We start from the raw sequence: 17595 nt of genomic DNA, 5'->3' as shown, positions 1-17595 counted from the left end.
ATTAGCAATTGTTATTAGCATAACTGCACAGCTAGTGGTATACTTGTTATCATAAAAGTACATGTTTTTTTATAATGAAAACCGTGGCTGTGCCTGCAAAGTCTTCAACTAGTTTTAGGGTGTATAACAGGTGTTCAATTAAAATTCAAATGACTATATGTTCCTGGCTTTTGAAAATTTATAATGAAGTGATTCATTTTACAAAATGAGAAGTGTAGCAAGATATTCCTTTTTTTTTTCTTTATGCCCAACTCCAGCAATTAACTGAGAGTCTTAACTCACATCCTAACAACTGAAGAGCTTTAACACGCCCTTTTCTATTTCTTTCCCTCTTATATCCCACTTTCCCTTCTTGTGTCGCCAATGTCGTCTATCACGATTTGTGTGTGTATCTCACTCACTGACTCCAGCAATGATTGTCTGAGTAGTGTCACGTGACCAGTACTTTAAAGGTTAGAAAAGGATTGAAACACTAATTCTCATAACACATGTAATTGTCAACAATTTATAGGTTATACATCTGGGTTCGGATCCGGACCGCAATCTGCCTATTAGTGACCTCTGGTGTGTAATTATTCTCATGACATACACACATATGACTAATTGTTTTGTCTTTTACTAGTTTTAACCAAAGATAACTAGATATGTTTTTGAGGAGCAGATCACTTCAGTTCAGAACAAAAGTTTTATCTGTTTAAAAGTTGCTGAGTGTAATTACAGTTAAAGGACATTTGAACAAAAAAAACCAAACCAAAACAATTTATAGTTCAACAGTTCAAAACTGGAGTTTTAGATTTCTTTGTTTTTTCATTGTGTTGTCACCTCTCCTTGAATGTTAATACAATGAATGCGTCTAATATCTTTTTCAGAAAAGTATACTCCTACATACTCAACGTGCATTTGTGCACTGAAACAGATTCATTTTATTGTGACCTATACTCTAGACATCTACCCAGAAGATGCCTGCTGCAAGTGCCTTTGGTCTGCTCCTGTTGACATGGCATTATTTTCTTCTCTTTATCCTTGAGGACAAAGATAACTTGTGAAATTCCTGCTGGGTGCCTTTGGGGCTTGCTGGTTTGAAGGATAGCTTGGGGACAGCTTGTGACGCAAGTGGTCAGGACAGGTTTTTGTTCTTTCTTTGACCAGCAGCAACAGGTGATAAGTCCCATGAGATGATGTACTGTATGTACTATATCTAGTGTAATGTTATGTACCGTATCATATACAAGACTATGCTAAATGAATCTGCACTGAGGCCAATAAATAAACAAAGAAAGAAAAATTGTGTATCATCAACCTGAAAATACTGTGGATAACGGCAGCCAGGAGCTATTTGAAACATGTGATATGATTGTATTGGCTTGACATTGAATTTAAACTCAAGTATAGTCAAACAGTGTGGATCAAATTCAGTCTTACAAAGCACGTGGCCAGTAATGCAATCAGTACCTAAGCTGTCTTCTGCTTTCAATCACATCACATCAGACCAGACCTTGTCCTTACTTGCCTTCACACTAGAATTCTCATCTTCTTTACTTATCCCTCAGGCTATTCCAGGCTCTAGCAGAGCACTCGTCGTCCATTAAAGGTCTCATTCCCAGCTGTTTAGAGTCCTTGTGTCTTTGACTTTTATGATCACATGAGTGCAAGTGAAGGTGTAAGGCACCTTGCTTCACTTAAGTTTGAAACTGGAGCCAGCAAAGCTATTGTTAGTATTTTTTCTTTGTTGTTGTGAAAGGTCACTTCTAAGGGGGTGTTGAGCTCCAGTGGAGGCTTACAGGAGTTGATTGGTCTCTTGCCTCTTCTTCTCTCCACTCGTTCAGACTATGGACCTCTGTGTGGACTCATCTCCTGAGTACTGCTTGTCTTCTAATGAGGCAATGATGAGGACAAACAGAAAGGTACTGTTGACCATTTAAAGCTTTTATTGTCTACTTGTTTTTGAACACTTTTCTAATCTATTTTTCCATAATATGCTCTTGTTATCAATGTTTTACTTTGATTGATGAAATGATGTTGCATGAATTCACTAGGTGGAGGACTCTACCCCTAAATACACCAAGTCCAGATTATCTGCTGTCAGACATCTCTGCCTGTATTCGGTTTCCCAAATGGCCCTCCTTGTCTGGCTTTGAGAAGAGCATTGTTTTAACTACAGAAAGAATGACCTCCACTGTGCACTACTGATATAAAGGTTAGTAGTTTCAACTTCCCTTGCTCTCTTAGATCTTTTAGATATTGTAATCTACACTCTTATGAAAGTGAAAGAAAATTATATGAGTTAAATTTAAGTAAAAAGCAAGCAGATTGAGTCACCAGTGGTTGAAATCCAATTTTCTGTGTACAAAACTAGTGGTGAAAAGAAGTCTTAAATGGGTAACAGGGCTTGTTAAAAAAAAAAAAAAAAAAGGGTGATTGGTGAGATCCTTGTTTTTTTCTTGTTTTAAACCCATCATACTGTATAAAGCCCTTTTAGCTGTGATGGCTCTCTTGCTATCTTGTAAACACTAATATTGCAGATTTCCCTCTTATAATACCAAACATTTCACTTTTGCTGAAGATCAGCTGCCAACTCAAAATTCAATTTGCTGGACTGAAAAAAAGAAATTTGCACTACAAATACTTGAAATAACGAAATTCTCTCTAAATGTTGCTGCAGTTTCTTGGTTGGTGGCCTAATGTCACCAGGTGTATTACGGAGAGTGGATATTTTCTCAGTTGTGTACCACCATACTTTGTTGTACTTACATTTCAGGGCAGGATTTAGGCAGCAGCATTCTGTCTCTGTCTCTCTCTCTCTCTCTCTCTCTCTCTTTCAATGTCTTCATGTTTTTACAATCACCACAAAATTAATTTAGAGAAATATTCAAATACTTGTGTTAGTTTTGAATTGGTATGTTGCAAATAAAAATTGTTGTGACACTTAAATTCCAAAGAAAAGGTGAAACTATAAACACCTTACTAATTATGTATCAGCTATGTAGTGTTTTCAGGATTACAGTAGCATGATAGGTGTTGTCAGCAGGTAATGGTTCATTGTCGTCCTTGAGACTTCTTTACCAACTACATATTCTCTCATTTGGTGTTTTGATGATGGTGGTGAAGAGCACTGTCTAACATATTTGTCCAAAATCTTCCATAGTTGTTCAGTTGGGTTGAGATTTGGTGAACTGTGAAGGCCATAGCATATGGTTCATACCATTTTCATTTTCATACTAATTTTTCAGTTATTTCCTTTAATTTGTCACCCGTCTATACCGTTTAACCACACTGAAATATAATGTGTGAGCGCCCTCTGCTGATCATGTGACTAAGTGACCTTTGCAACATTAGATAAATGAGGGGGGAATTATTTATCAGATGCACTCAGCTATTGATAACAGATAATGTAAGAGAAAATGGAATCATTTATGTTCACTCCTAAGAGACAAATAGTTTGCAGCCACAAAGCAGGATGTAGAAAGCTTAAAAAGGACTCATAATAAAAACAGCCTGAGTGAACATGGTATGACATTGTCTTCAGATAAACAATTTATGTCAAAAGCAACAGCAGTTGACTCAGTAATCAGTCTATGACACACACATTAAACCTGATTTATTTGGAAATTAATGAAATTAAATACATGGATTAATTAAATATATACAAGTTGATCCCCTTTTACAGTTTTCCTCACCAGGATTCTTTTCCTTCAGCAGAGTTTATTTATGTATTTATTTTTCTGTTTTATGATATTTAAAATGCATATATAAATAAATAATTCACTCAAATGATGAGACAATGATCAGTCAATTTTCAATTCCAAATCTCATTAAACTGGTGTAAGAATTTATTGTATTTCTCACTTTAATTCAAATGGAAATTGATGTATTGCATTCATTTCAGAAATAAGTTAAGTTTAGTTCCCTATAAATATGAACCACTACAGTTTTCATCAATGAAAAGTCAAGAAACTTTCAGATGTAAATTCAATTTATTCTACTGAATAACAACAACATGCTTAGGGAGGCACCACAAGCTGCAAGTACCTCAGAGACCATCATATCTGAGGGAAGTTCACTCTTCATCAAGTCCTTTCTGAAATAAAAGAAAGAAAATACAAGATAAATTGTGAGTTGCGTTTTTGATATGATCAGTAGTATTTTTGGATACAGATGTCCCTGTATTATTTATCCTTTGGGCCTTCAAAGGGGTTTCTCAATATAACAACAATTTCTCTTTGAACGGAGAAGCGACAAAGTAGCTTGATTTCCTCTTTGGAGAAGTCTACAATGTTTTCTTTGTTGTGTTGTCATTTTTTTTGGAAAGTTGACTGTGATGTTTCAGTTTTAACAACAGAAAGACACGGCAGTAAAGCTGGAATGTTATTGTTGATCTGCCAACATGGCTGCTAGGAGGGTTCTAAAATGTAAGCCTAGCACATTTTTAAACATATGTACAGTATGTGTATACCAACCTTGGAGCCCACATCTCGGCTCTTGGCGCGCATCTTGTTGACCTGAGACTCAGCGATGTCGGCACGCTCTTCAGCCTCGTCCAGCTCATGCTGCAGCTTGCGGAACTTGCCAAGATGAGAATTAGCCTGTTCCTCCTGTTGATGTTAAATTAAACAAAGTAATTAGATAAGTGAAATTCAACTTATCAAGATCCATGCTGAAGCTTGCAGAATGTTGGTCAGGTTACTGTTGGCCTTTGCCTCCTATAGAACAGAAACAGCGTGTATGTTATATATTAAGTCTACCCATATAGGGCTTAGTTTCAATAGTCAGATAGATGTTTGGCAATTCATTGTACTTACAGCCTCCTCTGCAGACCTCTTGTAGGACTTGACCTTTAGCTGCAGCTTGTCCACCAGATCTTGAAGACGTGCTAAATTTTTACGGTCTTCTTCAGTCTTAATTGAACAAAAACAACACAAAATAAAAATGATTTTGATTATCAATATAATTTTCATTTCATGAACAGGTTTTGGTATAGATTGATTTTTACCTGATAAGTAAGCTCCTTTATACGTCTTTCATACTTTCTTACTCCCTTTACAGCATCACTGGCTTTTCTCTGTTCATTTTCTACCTCATGTTCAAGTTCCCTGACCTGCAGGATGTAATCACAGCCAAGGTCAACCAACAAGCCTGTACTTTACACAGAACAGATATTTATTTTGCATATGTAAATTATGCCATGTGCCAAATAACTACTCACCCTGGCCTCGAGCTTCTGCACCTGCTTCTTGCCTCCCTTCATGGCGATCTGTTCAGCTTCATCCAGACGGTGCTGCAGGTCTTTAATGGTTTGCTCCATGTTCTTCTTCATGCGCTCCAGGTGAGCGCTGGTGTCCTGCTCTTTCTTCAGCTCCTCTGCCATCATGGCAGCATCAGTAATGGCCTTCTTGGCCTTTTCCTCTGCGTTTCTGCACTCCTGCACTGCATCTTCTACTTCTGTCTGAAGCTGGGATGTATCAGCCTCTAGCTTCTTCTTCTGGTTTATCAGGCTGGTGTTCTAGTTTTATATAAATAGTGAACAATTTTTAGTTTGAATATACACCATTAAACATGCATGTTGAAACATATAAATGATCAATGTATTTTACCTGTGAGTGCAGTAGCTGCACCCTCTCACTAACATCCAGCAGCTCTTGCTCAGCAAGTTTGCGACTTCTCTCAGTTTGCTCCAGAGCAGCCCTCAGTTCCTCCAGCTCAGCCTGAAGCAGGTTGTTGCGCCTCTCAACAATGGCAATGTTTTCTCTCATATCATCACTGGCTCGCAGAGCATCATCAAGCTGGAGCTGTGCATCCTTTAAGATGAAAAGCCAAAGGACCTCATTTTTAGTAATGCTTATAAAAGCAATATGATCATAGCTGTATTCATTCATGTGCAATCACACCTTTAGATGCGTATGAACAGCCTTTAGTTGTTTCTGGGCCTCAGATGCCTGCCTGTTGGCCTGGCTAAGCTGGATTTCCATCTCATTGAGGTCTCCCTCCATTTTCTTTTTCAAACGGAGGGCTTCATTCCTGCTGCGAGTCTCGGCTTCAAGAGAGCTCTGAAGAGTGTCCACAATTCGCTGCTGGTTTCTCTTTGCTTGCTCCATCTCTTCATCTTTCTCAGCCAGCTTACGCTCAATGTCAGCCTTGACCTGGTTGAACTCAAGCTGGGCTCTGAGAATCTTCCCTTCCTCATGCTCCAGTGAAGCCTAGACACACAAATCACTTCATTTTAAGGATTTTACTTGTTGCAGACCCATAATGGTGCATGAGGTACTTCAGAAAGCACAACATACCTCAGCTTCCTCCAGAGCTGTTTGTATCTCTGACTTCTCTTGTTCCAACTGTTTTCGAATCTTCTCAAGCTCATGAATACTCTTTCCACCTTCACCAATTTGTTCAGTGAGGTCAGATATTTCCTCTGAAAAACAAAATGTAACATTGTCAATGGTTAAGTAAATTGAAGACATTCTGCAGTAGAGGTGTAAGCTAGTGTTACCCTTACCCTGTAGATTCTTGTTCTCTCTCTTCATGGTCTCCAGATGTTCAAGAGATTCTTCATAGGAGTTCTTCAGTTTGAAGAGTTCAGTGCTCAGAGACCTGGCTTCCTTCTGAGAGCTCTCCAGTTCTGTTTGAGACTCCTCATATTTCTGTTTCCATTCTGACAAGACCTGAAACATGTGATCTTATATGTCATTATACTTTAATTATTAATGGAAAACAGCAAAATGGCCACATGTATTTTAAACTCTACCTTGTCAAAGTTTCTTTGCTTCTTGTCCAGAGCAGCAGCAGCAGCATTAGACCTCTCCACATCCACCATGAGATCTTCAATCTCATTCTGCAGTCTGTGTTTGGTCTTCTCCAGAGAGGAGCATTTAGCATTCACTGCTTCAACAGCCTCCTCAGCGTCCTGCAGACGCTGAGCCAGCTTTTTCCTGGATTACAATATCATTTATTCAGAGTTAATTGATTTTAAACTTTGCCAGATTGTTCGAGTGAAAGTATATTTTACTCACTTGGCCTCCTCCAGTTCCTCAGTCCTCTGGATGGCATCAGTTTCATACTTAGTTCTCCACTGAGCCACCTCAGAGTTTGCCTTTGACATGCTGCGCTGCAGTTCAGCCTTGGCCTCCTGCTCCTCCTCAAACTGCTCCCTAAGCAGGTCACAGTCATGACGAGAAGACTGCACTGCATGGGCTAATGCATTCTTGGCCTGAAATAAAAGCATATTTTAATGCTTCTCCTGTACGAACATTTAGCTTGTATTAATGAAGTTACTTTGCTATGCTTTTTCTACCTTGATTTCCTCCTCCAGTTGTCTTTTGAGGTCTTCAATTTGCTGCGTATAAGACTGTTTTCCTCTCGTGAGTTGAGACACCAGAGAATCTTTTTCCTCAAGCTGCCGAGAAAGTTCACCTAATTTTGATTGAAGAATAATATTAATACTTTATACAATCCCCAAACACCACTGCATTTAAATCAAATGTGTTCTCCAAATACCATTCTCAGTTTGAAGCTTTGCTTTCTGCATACTGAAGTCATTGATGGCACGCTGTCCTTCTTCTGACTTTGTCTTGTATTCATTCATCTGGTCCTCCAGAGACCTGCACATTTTTTCCAAATTATTCTGAAAACAAAAAGCATTAAAAGTGACACATGAACTACTTAGGAGAGGTTCCAGTTATAAAGTCTCATGAAGAAGTTTTTAATGAAAAACAGTTTAACAGTTCAATACAAAGGTATTAACAACAACACATGAACTACTTCAAAGGGAATGAAAGGTTTCAAATTAAAATGTTAATTTTCATCGAGTACAACAACATAAAATACAAAAAAGTAATTTACCTTAGCCTTCACAATCTGCTCCATATTGGAGACCACATCATCCAGTTCCAGTCTGAGCTCACTCTTCTCCTTCTCTAGTTTCTGCTTGACTCTTTGCAGGTTGTCAATCTGCTCCCCCAGGTCAGCAACACTGTCAGCTTGTTTCTTCCTGAGCGTGGCAGCGGTGGCTTCATGCTGCAGAGTGGCCTCTTCAAGGTCTCTGCGGAGTTTCTGGAACTCAGCCTCCCTCTTCTTGTTCATCTCAATCTGGGCAGATGTTGCTCCACCAGCCTCCTCCAGCCTCTCACTGATCTCCTCCAGCTCTCTGGACAAGTCTGCTCTCTGCTTCTCCACCTTGGCTCGAGCAGCTCGCTCTGCCTCAAGCTCTTCTTCCAGCTCTTCAATGCGGGCCTAGACCAAAATCAAAGCAGTTCCTTAATTGAAATTTCATTTCTCTAAATTGTGGTCTTAACATCTTATATTCATGTAGTAGCTTACTCAGTTTACTTGATCCTGTTTAAAGTATTACCTGCAACTCCTTCAGTTTTTTCTGGAGCTGAGCACTCATTGCCTGTTCATCTTCTATTTTGCCATTTAGTTGGCTGATTTCAAAATCTTTCCTGCAGATATAAACAGTTGAATGTACCAGCTGACACATGGTTTAAAATCTATTAATCTAATTTTTAAAAGTGCACTTTTCATATTACTTTTTCAGCCTCTCTTCAAGTTGCTGCTTGTCATTTTCCAGGTCCATGATGCTTTCTTGAGCCAACTTTAGGTCTCCCTCAAGCTTCCGCTTTGCTCTCTCGAGATCCATCCGAATTTTCTTTTCTTGCTCTAGGGATCCTTCAAGCTGTGGGTGGTAATAAATACTTTTTCAACAGTCATTTATCATTTGCTATGTGTAAGATCCACCTATTTGTGTAAATTCTCACATCATCCACTTGCTGCTCCAGCTTGGCCTTGGCCTTGGTCAAAGTGTTGACTTTGTCTTCTTCACTCTGCAGATCATCCAGTGTTTGCTGATGAGCTTCCTGTAAGGCTTTCTTTTCCTTGGTCAACTTGGCAATTATTTCATCCTGTGCAGCCATCTCCTCAGTCAGGTTCTTTACCTGTAGCAAGTAAGGTTTGAATTGAAGTTGAAGTTTGCCAAAAATCATCCTTTATGTGCAACAGAAGTGATAATTTAGATTGAAGATTTGCCATTTTGGATAAAGACCAGTCAGAGCAGCATTAGAAACATTGTCTGTAAAGAAAGTTTGTAGTACCTTGTTCTCAGTGGCGTGCTTCTCTTTCTCTACTTTAGCCAGAGTTAACTCTAAGTCATCAATGTCCTTCTTTAACTCAGAGCACTCATCCTCCAGCTTCCTCTTCTTAGCTGTCAGTTCAGCGTTCATCTCCTCCTCATCCTCCAGTCTCTCTGTCAACTCTTTCAATTTTGCCTCCTGCTGAATCTTGCTCTTAATCAGCCCTTCGCATCTTTCTTCAGCATCACACAGATTATCTTGCTCCTGTTATTGTTAAAAACAAACATCATTACACCTTGCAAGACATCAATCTGATTTTAATATCATTTGCAATGTTGACAGATGTTAAACATACAGTTTGAACTTGGAGCTGCAGGTCATTCTTCTCTTGGAGAAGAGAGACCATTTTTTCTTCAAGTTCCTTCCTGCGGGCTTCTGATTTTGCATAAGCCTCTTTCAGTTTCAGAAACTCTTCCTTCATGTTGGCCATCTCCTTCTCAGTCTCTGCTGATTTCAGCAGAGGCTTGATTTTGAAGAACATCTTCATCCAGGGCCAATTCTTGACCCCCATGAAGGCACGGATATTCCACTGGATCACAAGTAGGGCATCCCTGTGGACAGTGAATCACAGGCTAAGTCCAAAGTCACCCGCTTGTTCACTCAGTCACTTTCTTATCATCATCATTTTGTGTCATCGGTGACAGCTGTAGAATTTTCACATCTCAAACTAAATGGTGGGCAGTGAATGTGGGGCACTAAATTCTAGATAGGGAGTCATTTGGTACACAGTCATACATTTTTTTATGTTGTAAAGCAAGTTATTGTTTCTTGGGCACAAATTCTGTACCAGTGAGCCCATTTTTCTGCATGTACTGTACTTATTTAATGCATGTGAAATCTATATTGTCATTCTTTGGGAATATGAAATGTCATCGTTAATCTGTGGACAGAGCTGGAAACATTATAGGAATAATCAGTGGCCAAGAATCACTCACTTGATTGTATTGGTACTTCATGAAGACCTTGTCAGAATATAGTGAGATATTGATGAAAAAGACAGAATTCTTATTCTGTCTTTTTTATTTCTCTTCTTTTCCTCATCCAGTATACTTCAGTTAATTTAAGAGTGCATTTACCTGCGTTCTACAATCTTCTGGAATTCGATTCTTGCCAGAACACCTCGGGATCTTGCCTGGATCCTGGTGATGATCAGAGCTAAACGGTCATCTCGCATCTCCTCTAGCAGACCAAGCAGTCCAGCTTTGAAGAACACCTGAGTTTTGCAAACAGATGAGATTAGTCATAGCAAGCACAATATGCCCACCTGTCTATGTTGTTGATGATAGCTCATGCCAAGCTCATTACAAATTTGTCTGTTATCACATAGATAGCAGTACTTTGAATGAAAGCAGGAGTATCTCAACAAATAGAGAACAAAGTGCAGGCAACAAAAAACAATTCTTTATCACACTGATGCAAATATGCCTACATTTATTTCAATAGTACTTACCTTGGTGTGCCCCAGTTTGTACTGTTCATGGTCTATATCCAAGGAGCCCAAAAGCTTCTCTGAAGCTTTCTTGTTATCGATGAACTGTCCCTCAGGGATAGAACTTGGGTTCAAAATACGGTATCTTTATGATGTAGATAAAAGATAAATTCAGTTTTATTTCATGTTAGCTAAAATATCAAAAATAACTGCATCACTAAACATATAGTAGAATGTGTCACTTGGTGACAGATTCAAAGGTACACCTGAATAGAGACATAATAAATGCAAAAACAGGCCATGAAGACTCATTAAATGGTTGCATGAAAATTATGTGAATCATTTACTTTGGCCTTCACAGTCACCAGATTTCAACCTAGTTGAACACCTATGGTAGATCGTGGACTGATGTGTCAGACTCTGCACCATCATCATCAAAACACAGAAAGAGGAAATATTCTTTGGTAGAATGGGATCATCCCTCGAGCAAAGTGCCAGAAACCTGTAGAATCTATGCCAAGTCATCTTAAAGTTGTCTTGTTTGTGGCTGCTCATGGTTTCCACCTTCTGCCTGCGGCTCTATTTTCTTGCTGGTGCATTAGGTTTTTATGCAGTATTTTTTTATTATGAATTTTTTATTGTGTCGACGCCTGGCAATATGGAAGTAGAGGGATGGCTTAGACTGTTTTTATTCAGCCTCTTCCCCGTTGTGCCAAAATTACAAAAATATTTGTATTAACGTCTGGAAATTTTGCTTGCATTTGTATCTGTGGCCTGTTTTAGCAAAATAGAGCCCTTACTGGTGTTTTTATCTTTTAATTGTCACCCATCTATATATCTGACAGACACCTCTGTTTGAAATCTGCATAAAGGATCCTGTTGGGGAAGCCCTTCCTGCAGATCCTGATGCCTTCCAGCACACCGTTACAGCGCAGCTGGTGCATCACCAGTGGATTCTCCATGGCCCCAGGAGTCTTGGTCTCATTGGGGATGATGCAGCGTACAAAGTGAGGGTGAGTAGACCTCAAGTTGGTCATCAGCTTGTTCAGGTTCTCCTGTGAGGGTAGGATAGGAAAAATGGTTTGCCAATTACCTTTGTCATTAACAGTTCTATTACAAATACATAATATCATGTAGTAAAGGACCCTTTGAGGAAACTCACAAGCTAATGATCAAGATCAATTAGCTAATGTATCACATATATAAAACAAGTACTAGTATAAATTATATTGATCTTACCCTATGTAAGGCTGATACAGTTTGGAAAGAAGAACCTTTCTTCTTGCTGCCACCTTTTCCCTTCCCACCGGACTCCTGAGCTAAATAAGATATTTATCATTAGAACTTTAAAAAGAAAAGCATATTGAAGATACATGTTTATATTGTTTTAAACAGTAGTGACATACAATAGTAACACAGTGGTACAGAACAGTAATGGTAACAAAAATAAGGATTTTTTTGCATTCATATTGAAGGTTTCATAACACTTTTCCAGTGTTTTGTTTGAAGTTTTGATATCCATAAGAAGATATATTTGTGGTTTCAAATACAGTCTTCTGATTGACTCTGAGTGATCAAATAAAAATATAGCAGGTTTCAGGTTAAAACAACAAAATCATGCAAGGTTGGATTGTGGGTCCAGGTGGGCGGGGCTTGGGGCATAGTTGAAGGCAGTGACTAATTGTTGTAACAATACAAAGTTACAGAAGTTCTGACAGCTTATTTTAAGGCATAGCTTCCGGATCAGGTCTGTGTGTATTTGTCTGTGGACTAAGCACTTTGATGCTTTCACAGTATTAATATAGAACCTAGACCTGCTTCATAATCAAAAATGACATAGAAATCTCACTTACAGTTGTATGCTATACAATATGGGTTCTTTAAAAGCCTCTTCTAACCCTTTTTAAATACAAACCTGAGTCAGCTCCAGCATAATTTGCAAACAGGATACCCAGCAGCTTGAGATTTGACTTCTGGTAGAGTCCTACAACGGTCTCATTCAGTGGATCCTTGTTCTTCACCAGCCAGTTGTTGATATTATAATCAACAGTTCCAGCGTAGTGCATCAGGGCAAAATGGGCCTCTGGTTTCCCTTTGACAATTCTGGGCTTCTGGAAGTTGTTGGATTTCCCCAGATGATTGTCATAGAGCTTAGCTTTAAATGTGGTATCAGAGGCTTTGGGGAACATGCACTCCTCTTCAAGGATGGACATGATACCCATGGGCTGAAGAGACAAAATATGAGTGATTTAGAAAACAGAACAATTTTTTATTTACTTTTATTCATGTCTGAATAATAGCCTCACCTTTTCAATCAGGTCAATACAGGCCTGCAAATCCATACCAAAATCTATGAAGGTCCATTGAATGCCTTCTTTCTTGTACTCTTCCTGCTCCAGCACAAACATGTGGTGGTTGAAAAACTGTTGCAGTTTTTCATTGGTGAAGTTGATGCACAGCTGCTCAAAGGTGTTGAACTGTAATCAAATGAGCCACAGTATGACCCAACTTGATAATCTCTCCTTAAACCAAACTGCTTCATATAGATACATAGTGTTTTCAAGCTTACATCAAAGATCTCAAATCCAGCAATGTCCAGCACACCAATGAAGTACTGGCGGGGCTGCTTGGTGTCCAGGGATTGGTTGATCCTCACCACCATCCACAAAAACATCTTTTCATATACTGATTTTGACAGTGCACTAACGGCATAGTTCACCTAACAATGAAAACATTAATGAAAACACTGTTGTAAACCTTTGTGGACTTCATTTTGGAATTGAACTAAAAAGTAAAAGTTTATATTATCTCACCAATAGCATAGTAAACCTGCCAGAGAAAATTATTAGTAGTATCTTCAAAACTGATTTTTATTCAATCACTATCCTCAAAAGGTCTACTTCAATTCCTTACCTGGTTTACAGTTTGTCCTTTGGTGACCCACTCATTTCCTACTTTGACTCTTGGGTGACAGAGAGCTTTGATGAGGTCAGCAGAGTTCAGGCCCATCAGATATGCAACTTTGTCAGCAACTATGGAGAAATTGAAGTGTCAAGGTCATCGCTGTCTTTGTTTATTACTGATTCCTTCAGCACATGTGGCTGTATTTTTTTTCCATTTATCTCTTACCTTCAGTGCCATCAGCCTCTGCCTGCTCCTCTCGCTGCTTCTGCTTAAACTTCATGTTACCATGATGCATGATGGAACCAGTCAGCTTGTAAATGCTGTTTTTCTCTTCTTGAGTGAAGCCCAGCACATCAAAAGCGTCCTGAATAAGATATTACATGATGAAAAATGCATTTCTGGCATCGTAAAATGATGACTGGGATTTGAAGACTCAGCTCACATCAGTGGCCATCAGCTCTTCAGAATCATTGATAGAAGCTACAGTTGTCTCTCCTTGGGAGATGAAAGCGTAGTCATAGGGGTTGTTGGTGATTAGCAACATCTCTGAAAAGATATTTAACAAAATAGAAAGTATTTATTTATGATACAATACATGATGCAGTTACAGCCATATATCAAACATATATCTTGTACACTTACCCAGAAGTTCAGGCTTTTGCTGAGACAAGATCTGGTAGAAAATGTGGTAGTCCCTCTCAGCTTTGAGCTGGTAGGTCACACGAGACTTTTCCAGAAGGTCTGTTAGAAAAATCAATTGTTATTGTGGTCCACTGAAACTTGATGGGTTAATCTTTGGTATGTCTACAATTTTACTTACAAGTTTCAATATCAGCGGAGGCTAGCTTTCCTCGATTGTCGAAATGAATGCGGATAAATTTACCCTAGGAGACAGACCCACTCATTTAGTGAAGGTGATTCGTTTAAATTTACAGAATACCATTTGCAATACCCCAGACACTCACAAATCTTGAGGAGTTGTCATTCCTGATGGTCTTGGCATTACCAAAGGCCTCCAGAGCAGGGTTAGCCTGGATGATCTGATCCTCCAGGGTTCCCTGATTTTGTTAAATAAAGACAAAACCCAAGTTCATTGTATGTAAAATTACAAAATTTGTTTTAGGTTTTACAAATTATTTTAATAAAAATATGTTTGTGCTTCACAACTGATATTTTGATTGTAAAATAGTCACAGGCACACTGTATTTCTTATTACAGACCTTCTTCTCAGCGGCTGCATCTTTCTTCCCAGTCGGAGCAGCTGCGATGCTGGCAAAGTACTGAATGACACGTTTGGTGTTGACAGTCTTTCCAGCACCAGATTCTCCACTGAGTAGAAGAGACAGAAAGTTTTAGACCATGACTCATGACCTTTAAATACTGAAGATATTCCGTTGACTGTGTGACTTACGTGATAAGGATTGACTGGTTTTCTCTGTCTGTTATTAAGAGAAATTATCAAACTTTTCATTAAAACTGGTATGTCATCAGAACTGAATATTTAAATGAGATTAAGGATTAAACAGATTATGTACCTGACAGCATGTACTGGTAGGCATTGTCAGAGATGGAGAAGATATGAGGAGGAGCTTCACTCCTCTTCTTTCCTCTGTAGGCAACAACCACTTCTTGGTTGTAGACCGGCAGCCACTTGTAGGGGTTGACAGTCACACAGAACAGCCCAGAGTAGGTCTATCATAGCAAGAGAAGAGGGGCAGATAATCAGAAGTTAACATAATGCTTTCCTTGGTCATAAGAATACTGCTTATTAACAGATACTTTAACAATGAAGTTTTATGTTGAGGTTTTCTTACGTAAATCATCCATGCTGCATAACGCTCTTTGAGGTTGAACAGCACAGCAGGCTCATGGAGGAAGGTGAACATGGCCATGTCTTCAATTTTATCAAACTTGGGCGGGTTTTGAGGGTGGACATCGCAGTCCTTCACCGTCACAGTCTACAAAAGAAATTAATAAATTTTACATCCACAGGGATCAAAGCCTAACCAATTGCAAGTCTCTTGAAATATGTTCATCAGCACTCTTCTAAACCAAGATTTTATCTACCTTTCCAAATTCAGTATCAGCGGTGACTTTGTCACCATCCCGGCTGCTGATGGTAGCTTTGACGTACTCAACCTCAGGGTCAGGAACAAAGCACTCCCTCTTCATGTCAAACGGACGAGTTTGGGCTTCCAAACGCTCCTTATCTGATTTCCTCAAAAAAGAAGCAGCGATCCCAAACTCTTTCATGGCAGCGTCCCCCATTTTTTAACCTGTTAAAAATGTGCACATATTGAGATAGAACGTGTACAACAGGACTTGTTCTACAACCTTTCATACATTGCATTAACCATCAGTATTACACATGTACAATAATGACAAGATAGATAGCAATTTTTACGATTTTTTGTGTACAGGTGCTGTCAGTTTATTATCTGACATAAAGGTCTTGCATAAATCCAAAAGTAAAATGTAGAGTTGTGAATTATTGATCTACATATCGTGGCCTTGGAGATTACTGGGATACAGATCAAAGAAAGGCTTAAACAAAGTAATTTACTGAGCCAAAATGAATCCAAAGTTTGTGTTAACCCTCCCTTCAGTATGCAAATAACCTTGCACTCTCAATCATGTATCAACAATTAAATTCCTGTACATGAAAAGTCCTGACTGAAGTACGGGGGCTATAGTCATGATTAAAGACATTTCAGATAGAATCAAAAGTGACATTTACCTTGGGTGGGTTTGACTACAAAAGGAGAGCAGTGTCAGTCAGGGTCTTACTGTTTAAACCAGATAACAAAGCAAAGCATTATTCCATTACTACTGCCACAACAACACCATCTGTTACCACAAGCAAAGAACATGATCCTTGTGAAGTGTATCACTAAAACTTTACACACAAATACTCCATAGCGAAACCAGCAAATATCAAGATCTTTAACATTAAAAAGTGAAATGTGTCACACTTTTTATCCCGTACATAAATGTTTTGCTTACCTTTGACTCTCAACCTTAAATCTAGTGCAGCGATCAGCCCTGTCGCTGACAGCCGCCCTCCCTCTCTTAATAAAGGTTGTTTATCCACCAAATATGGGATGAATTTTTGGAGAAAGGTTGCACATTAAAAAAGCGTTCTCCTAATTGGGCAGGATGTACTGCTGCTATTTGTTGCTTTCACCTTGTGACAAACAAGGCGAGGACAACAATGCATGTTGCAAAGAAAGGGGAGGGCAAGAGGTGGGAATCAGGGACAGGCTTGATATCAAATGACTCCTATTTTATTCATAGAAATAATAACAGGTCATTTTATATATTTTTTTTCATTAGCTACTGGCTTTATTTAATAAAATTTGTTGATTTCACATTTAAATCTTGAACTAAAATTATGTGTCTCTTCAACCCCTGTCATGTGGTATAAAATTGTTGATTATTTTACTTGCTAATGATGATTATAATGAACTGATGGCAAATCACATGACCTATTATGGTCACACTGTATATTTTGGTAAGAAGGTCCTAGGTATATAATTTACTTTAGTTACTTAGCAGCTGAAAGCTTTTAATAACCATGACTGAAAAATTGGAAATATAAAACATGGCAGGGATAAAGATGTTCCATTTAAATTCACATTTTTATGTGATGACCAAAGTGAATAAAAGGAAACCTTTTCCTTTTACAGCACCAGCACCAGTTGACTCTGTCCCTCTTCTAAATCCCAAACAGAAGGCAAACAAACAAGCAAAATTATTGACTTAATCAGATGTCTTTGTTCTTCAAACATTGTGTTTTGAGATCAGTGCCAGACTTTTCTCACTAAGATTCTTAATCAAAAAGATAAAGTTCAGTCGAGGACAGTCATGTGTGAAAGTGACAGGGGGTGAAATGCATTTCTAGAGCCGCTGCTGAGACAATAAAGTGTTGCAGCTGTTGTCAAGTGAGAGCTAAGTTCAAGGACTTTAAATTATCACTCACCACTGTTCTGCCCCGCTCGATCTACACCCTTTGTCTCATGGTGTCGTCATGGCATTATTCCCTTTCCTTTGGCCTTGAGGACAAAGATAACCCTGTGAAATTCTTGTCTGGATTTTTTTCTCTCTGATTGAGAAGGGCAGCCTTTGAGGGCACTGATATAGCTG

At 38.8% G+C, this 17595-nt stretch overlaps 1 protein-coding gene and 1 long non-coding RNA gene across 4 annotated transcripts in view; one reads left to right on the top strand and one right to left on the bottom strand.

The window, feature by feature from the left end:
- The window catches only part of LOC130179079 (uncharacterized), a 40168-nt gene that overhangs the window by 17803 nt on the left and 4770 nt on the right, over positions 1-17595 (top strand). For 2 of the 3 annotated variants that reach the window (XR_008829227.1, XR_008829226.1), the window contains 3 exons: positions 1827-1904; positions 2037-2197; positions 11421-11561. This is a non-coding gene — a long non-coding RNA (uncharacterized LOC130179079). Of the gene's footprint in view, positions 1-1826; positions 1905-2036; positions 2198-11393; positions 11562-17595 lie in introns of all 3 variants that reach the window. The other variant, XR_008829228.1, reaches the window with a different exon arrangement.
- Positions 3813-16240, bottom strand: LOC130179073 (myosin-7-like). Its single transcript, XM_056391810.1, has 38 exons — positions 16190-16240; positions 15520-15728; positions 15267-15410; positions 14988-15144; positions 14864-14891; positions 14673-14781; positions 14418-14510; positions 14273-14336; positions 14095-14193; positions 13895-13998; positions 13678-13816; positions 13462-13580; positions 13118-13267; positions 12855-13025; positions 12464-12773; positions 11788-11867; positions 11398-11603; positions 10570-10693; positions 10196-10332; positions 9415-9670; positions 9081-9323; positions 8748-8924; positions 8520-8665; positions 8342-8432; positions 7834-8223; positions 7489-7615; positions 7286-7404; positions 7005-7201; positions 6740-6923; positions 6491-6656; positions 6282-6406; positions 5886-6194; positions 5592-5795; positions 5204-5500; positions 4991-5095; positions 4800-4895; positions 4458-4592; positions 3813-4078 (listed from the first exon to the last, which is right to left on the bottom strand). The coding sequence occupies exons 2-38, from the start codon at positions 15718-15720 to the stop codon at positions 4058-4060; spliced, it is 5823 nt and encodes a 1940-aa protein (XP_056247785.1). The 5' UTR covers positions 15721-15728; positions 16190-16240; the 3' UTR covers positions 3813-4057.

The sequence above is a fragment of the Seriola aureovittata genome, chromosome 12 (assembly GCF_021018895.1).
Source record: "Seriola aureovittata isolate HTS-2021-v1 ecotype China chromosome 12, ASM2101889v1, whole genome shotgun sequence".
Lineage (NCBI taxonomy): Eukaryota > Metazoa > Chordata > Actinopteri > Carangiformes > Carangidae > Seriola > Seriola aureovittata.
Note: the sequence above shows the minus strand (reverse complement) of the source record. Positions and strands in the feature narration are given on the sequence as shown.

What these genes read in the sequence shown, in the direction of transcription:
- LOC130179073 (XM_056391810.1), bottom strand. Translation starts at nt 15,720, where the DNA reads ATGGGGGACGCTGCCATGAAAGAGTTTGGGATCGCTGCTTCTTTTTTG. An exon ending in CTACCAGTACATGCTGTCAG is followed by an intron (nt 14,892 to 14,987) that starts GTACATAATCTG and finishes TCTTAATAACAG; the next exon opens with ACAGAGAAAACCAGTCAATC. An exon ending in CAGCTCTGGAGGAAGCTGAG is followed by an intron (nt 6,195 to 6,281) that starts GTATGTTGTGCT and finishes TTGTGTGTCTAG; the next exon opens with GCTTCACTGGAGCATGAGGA.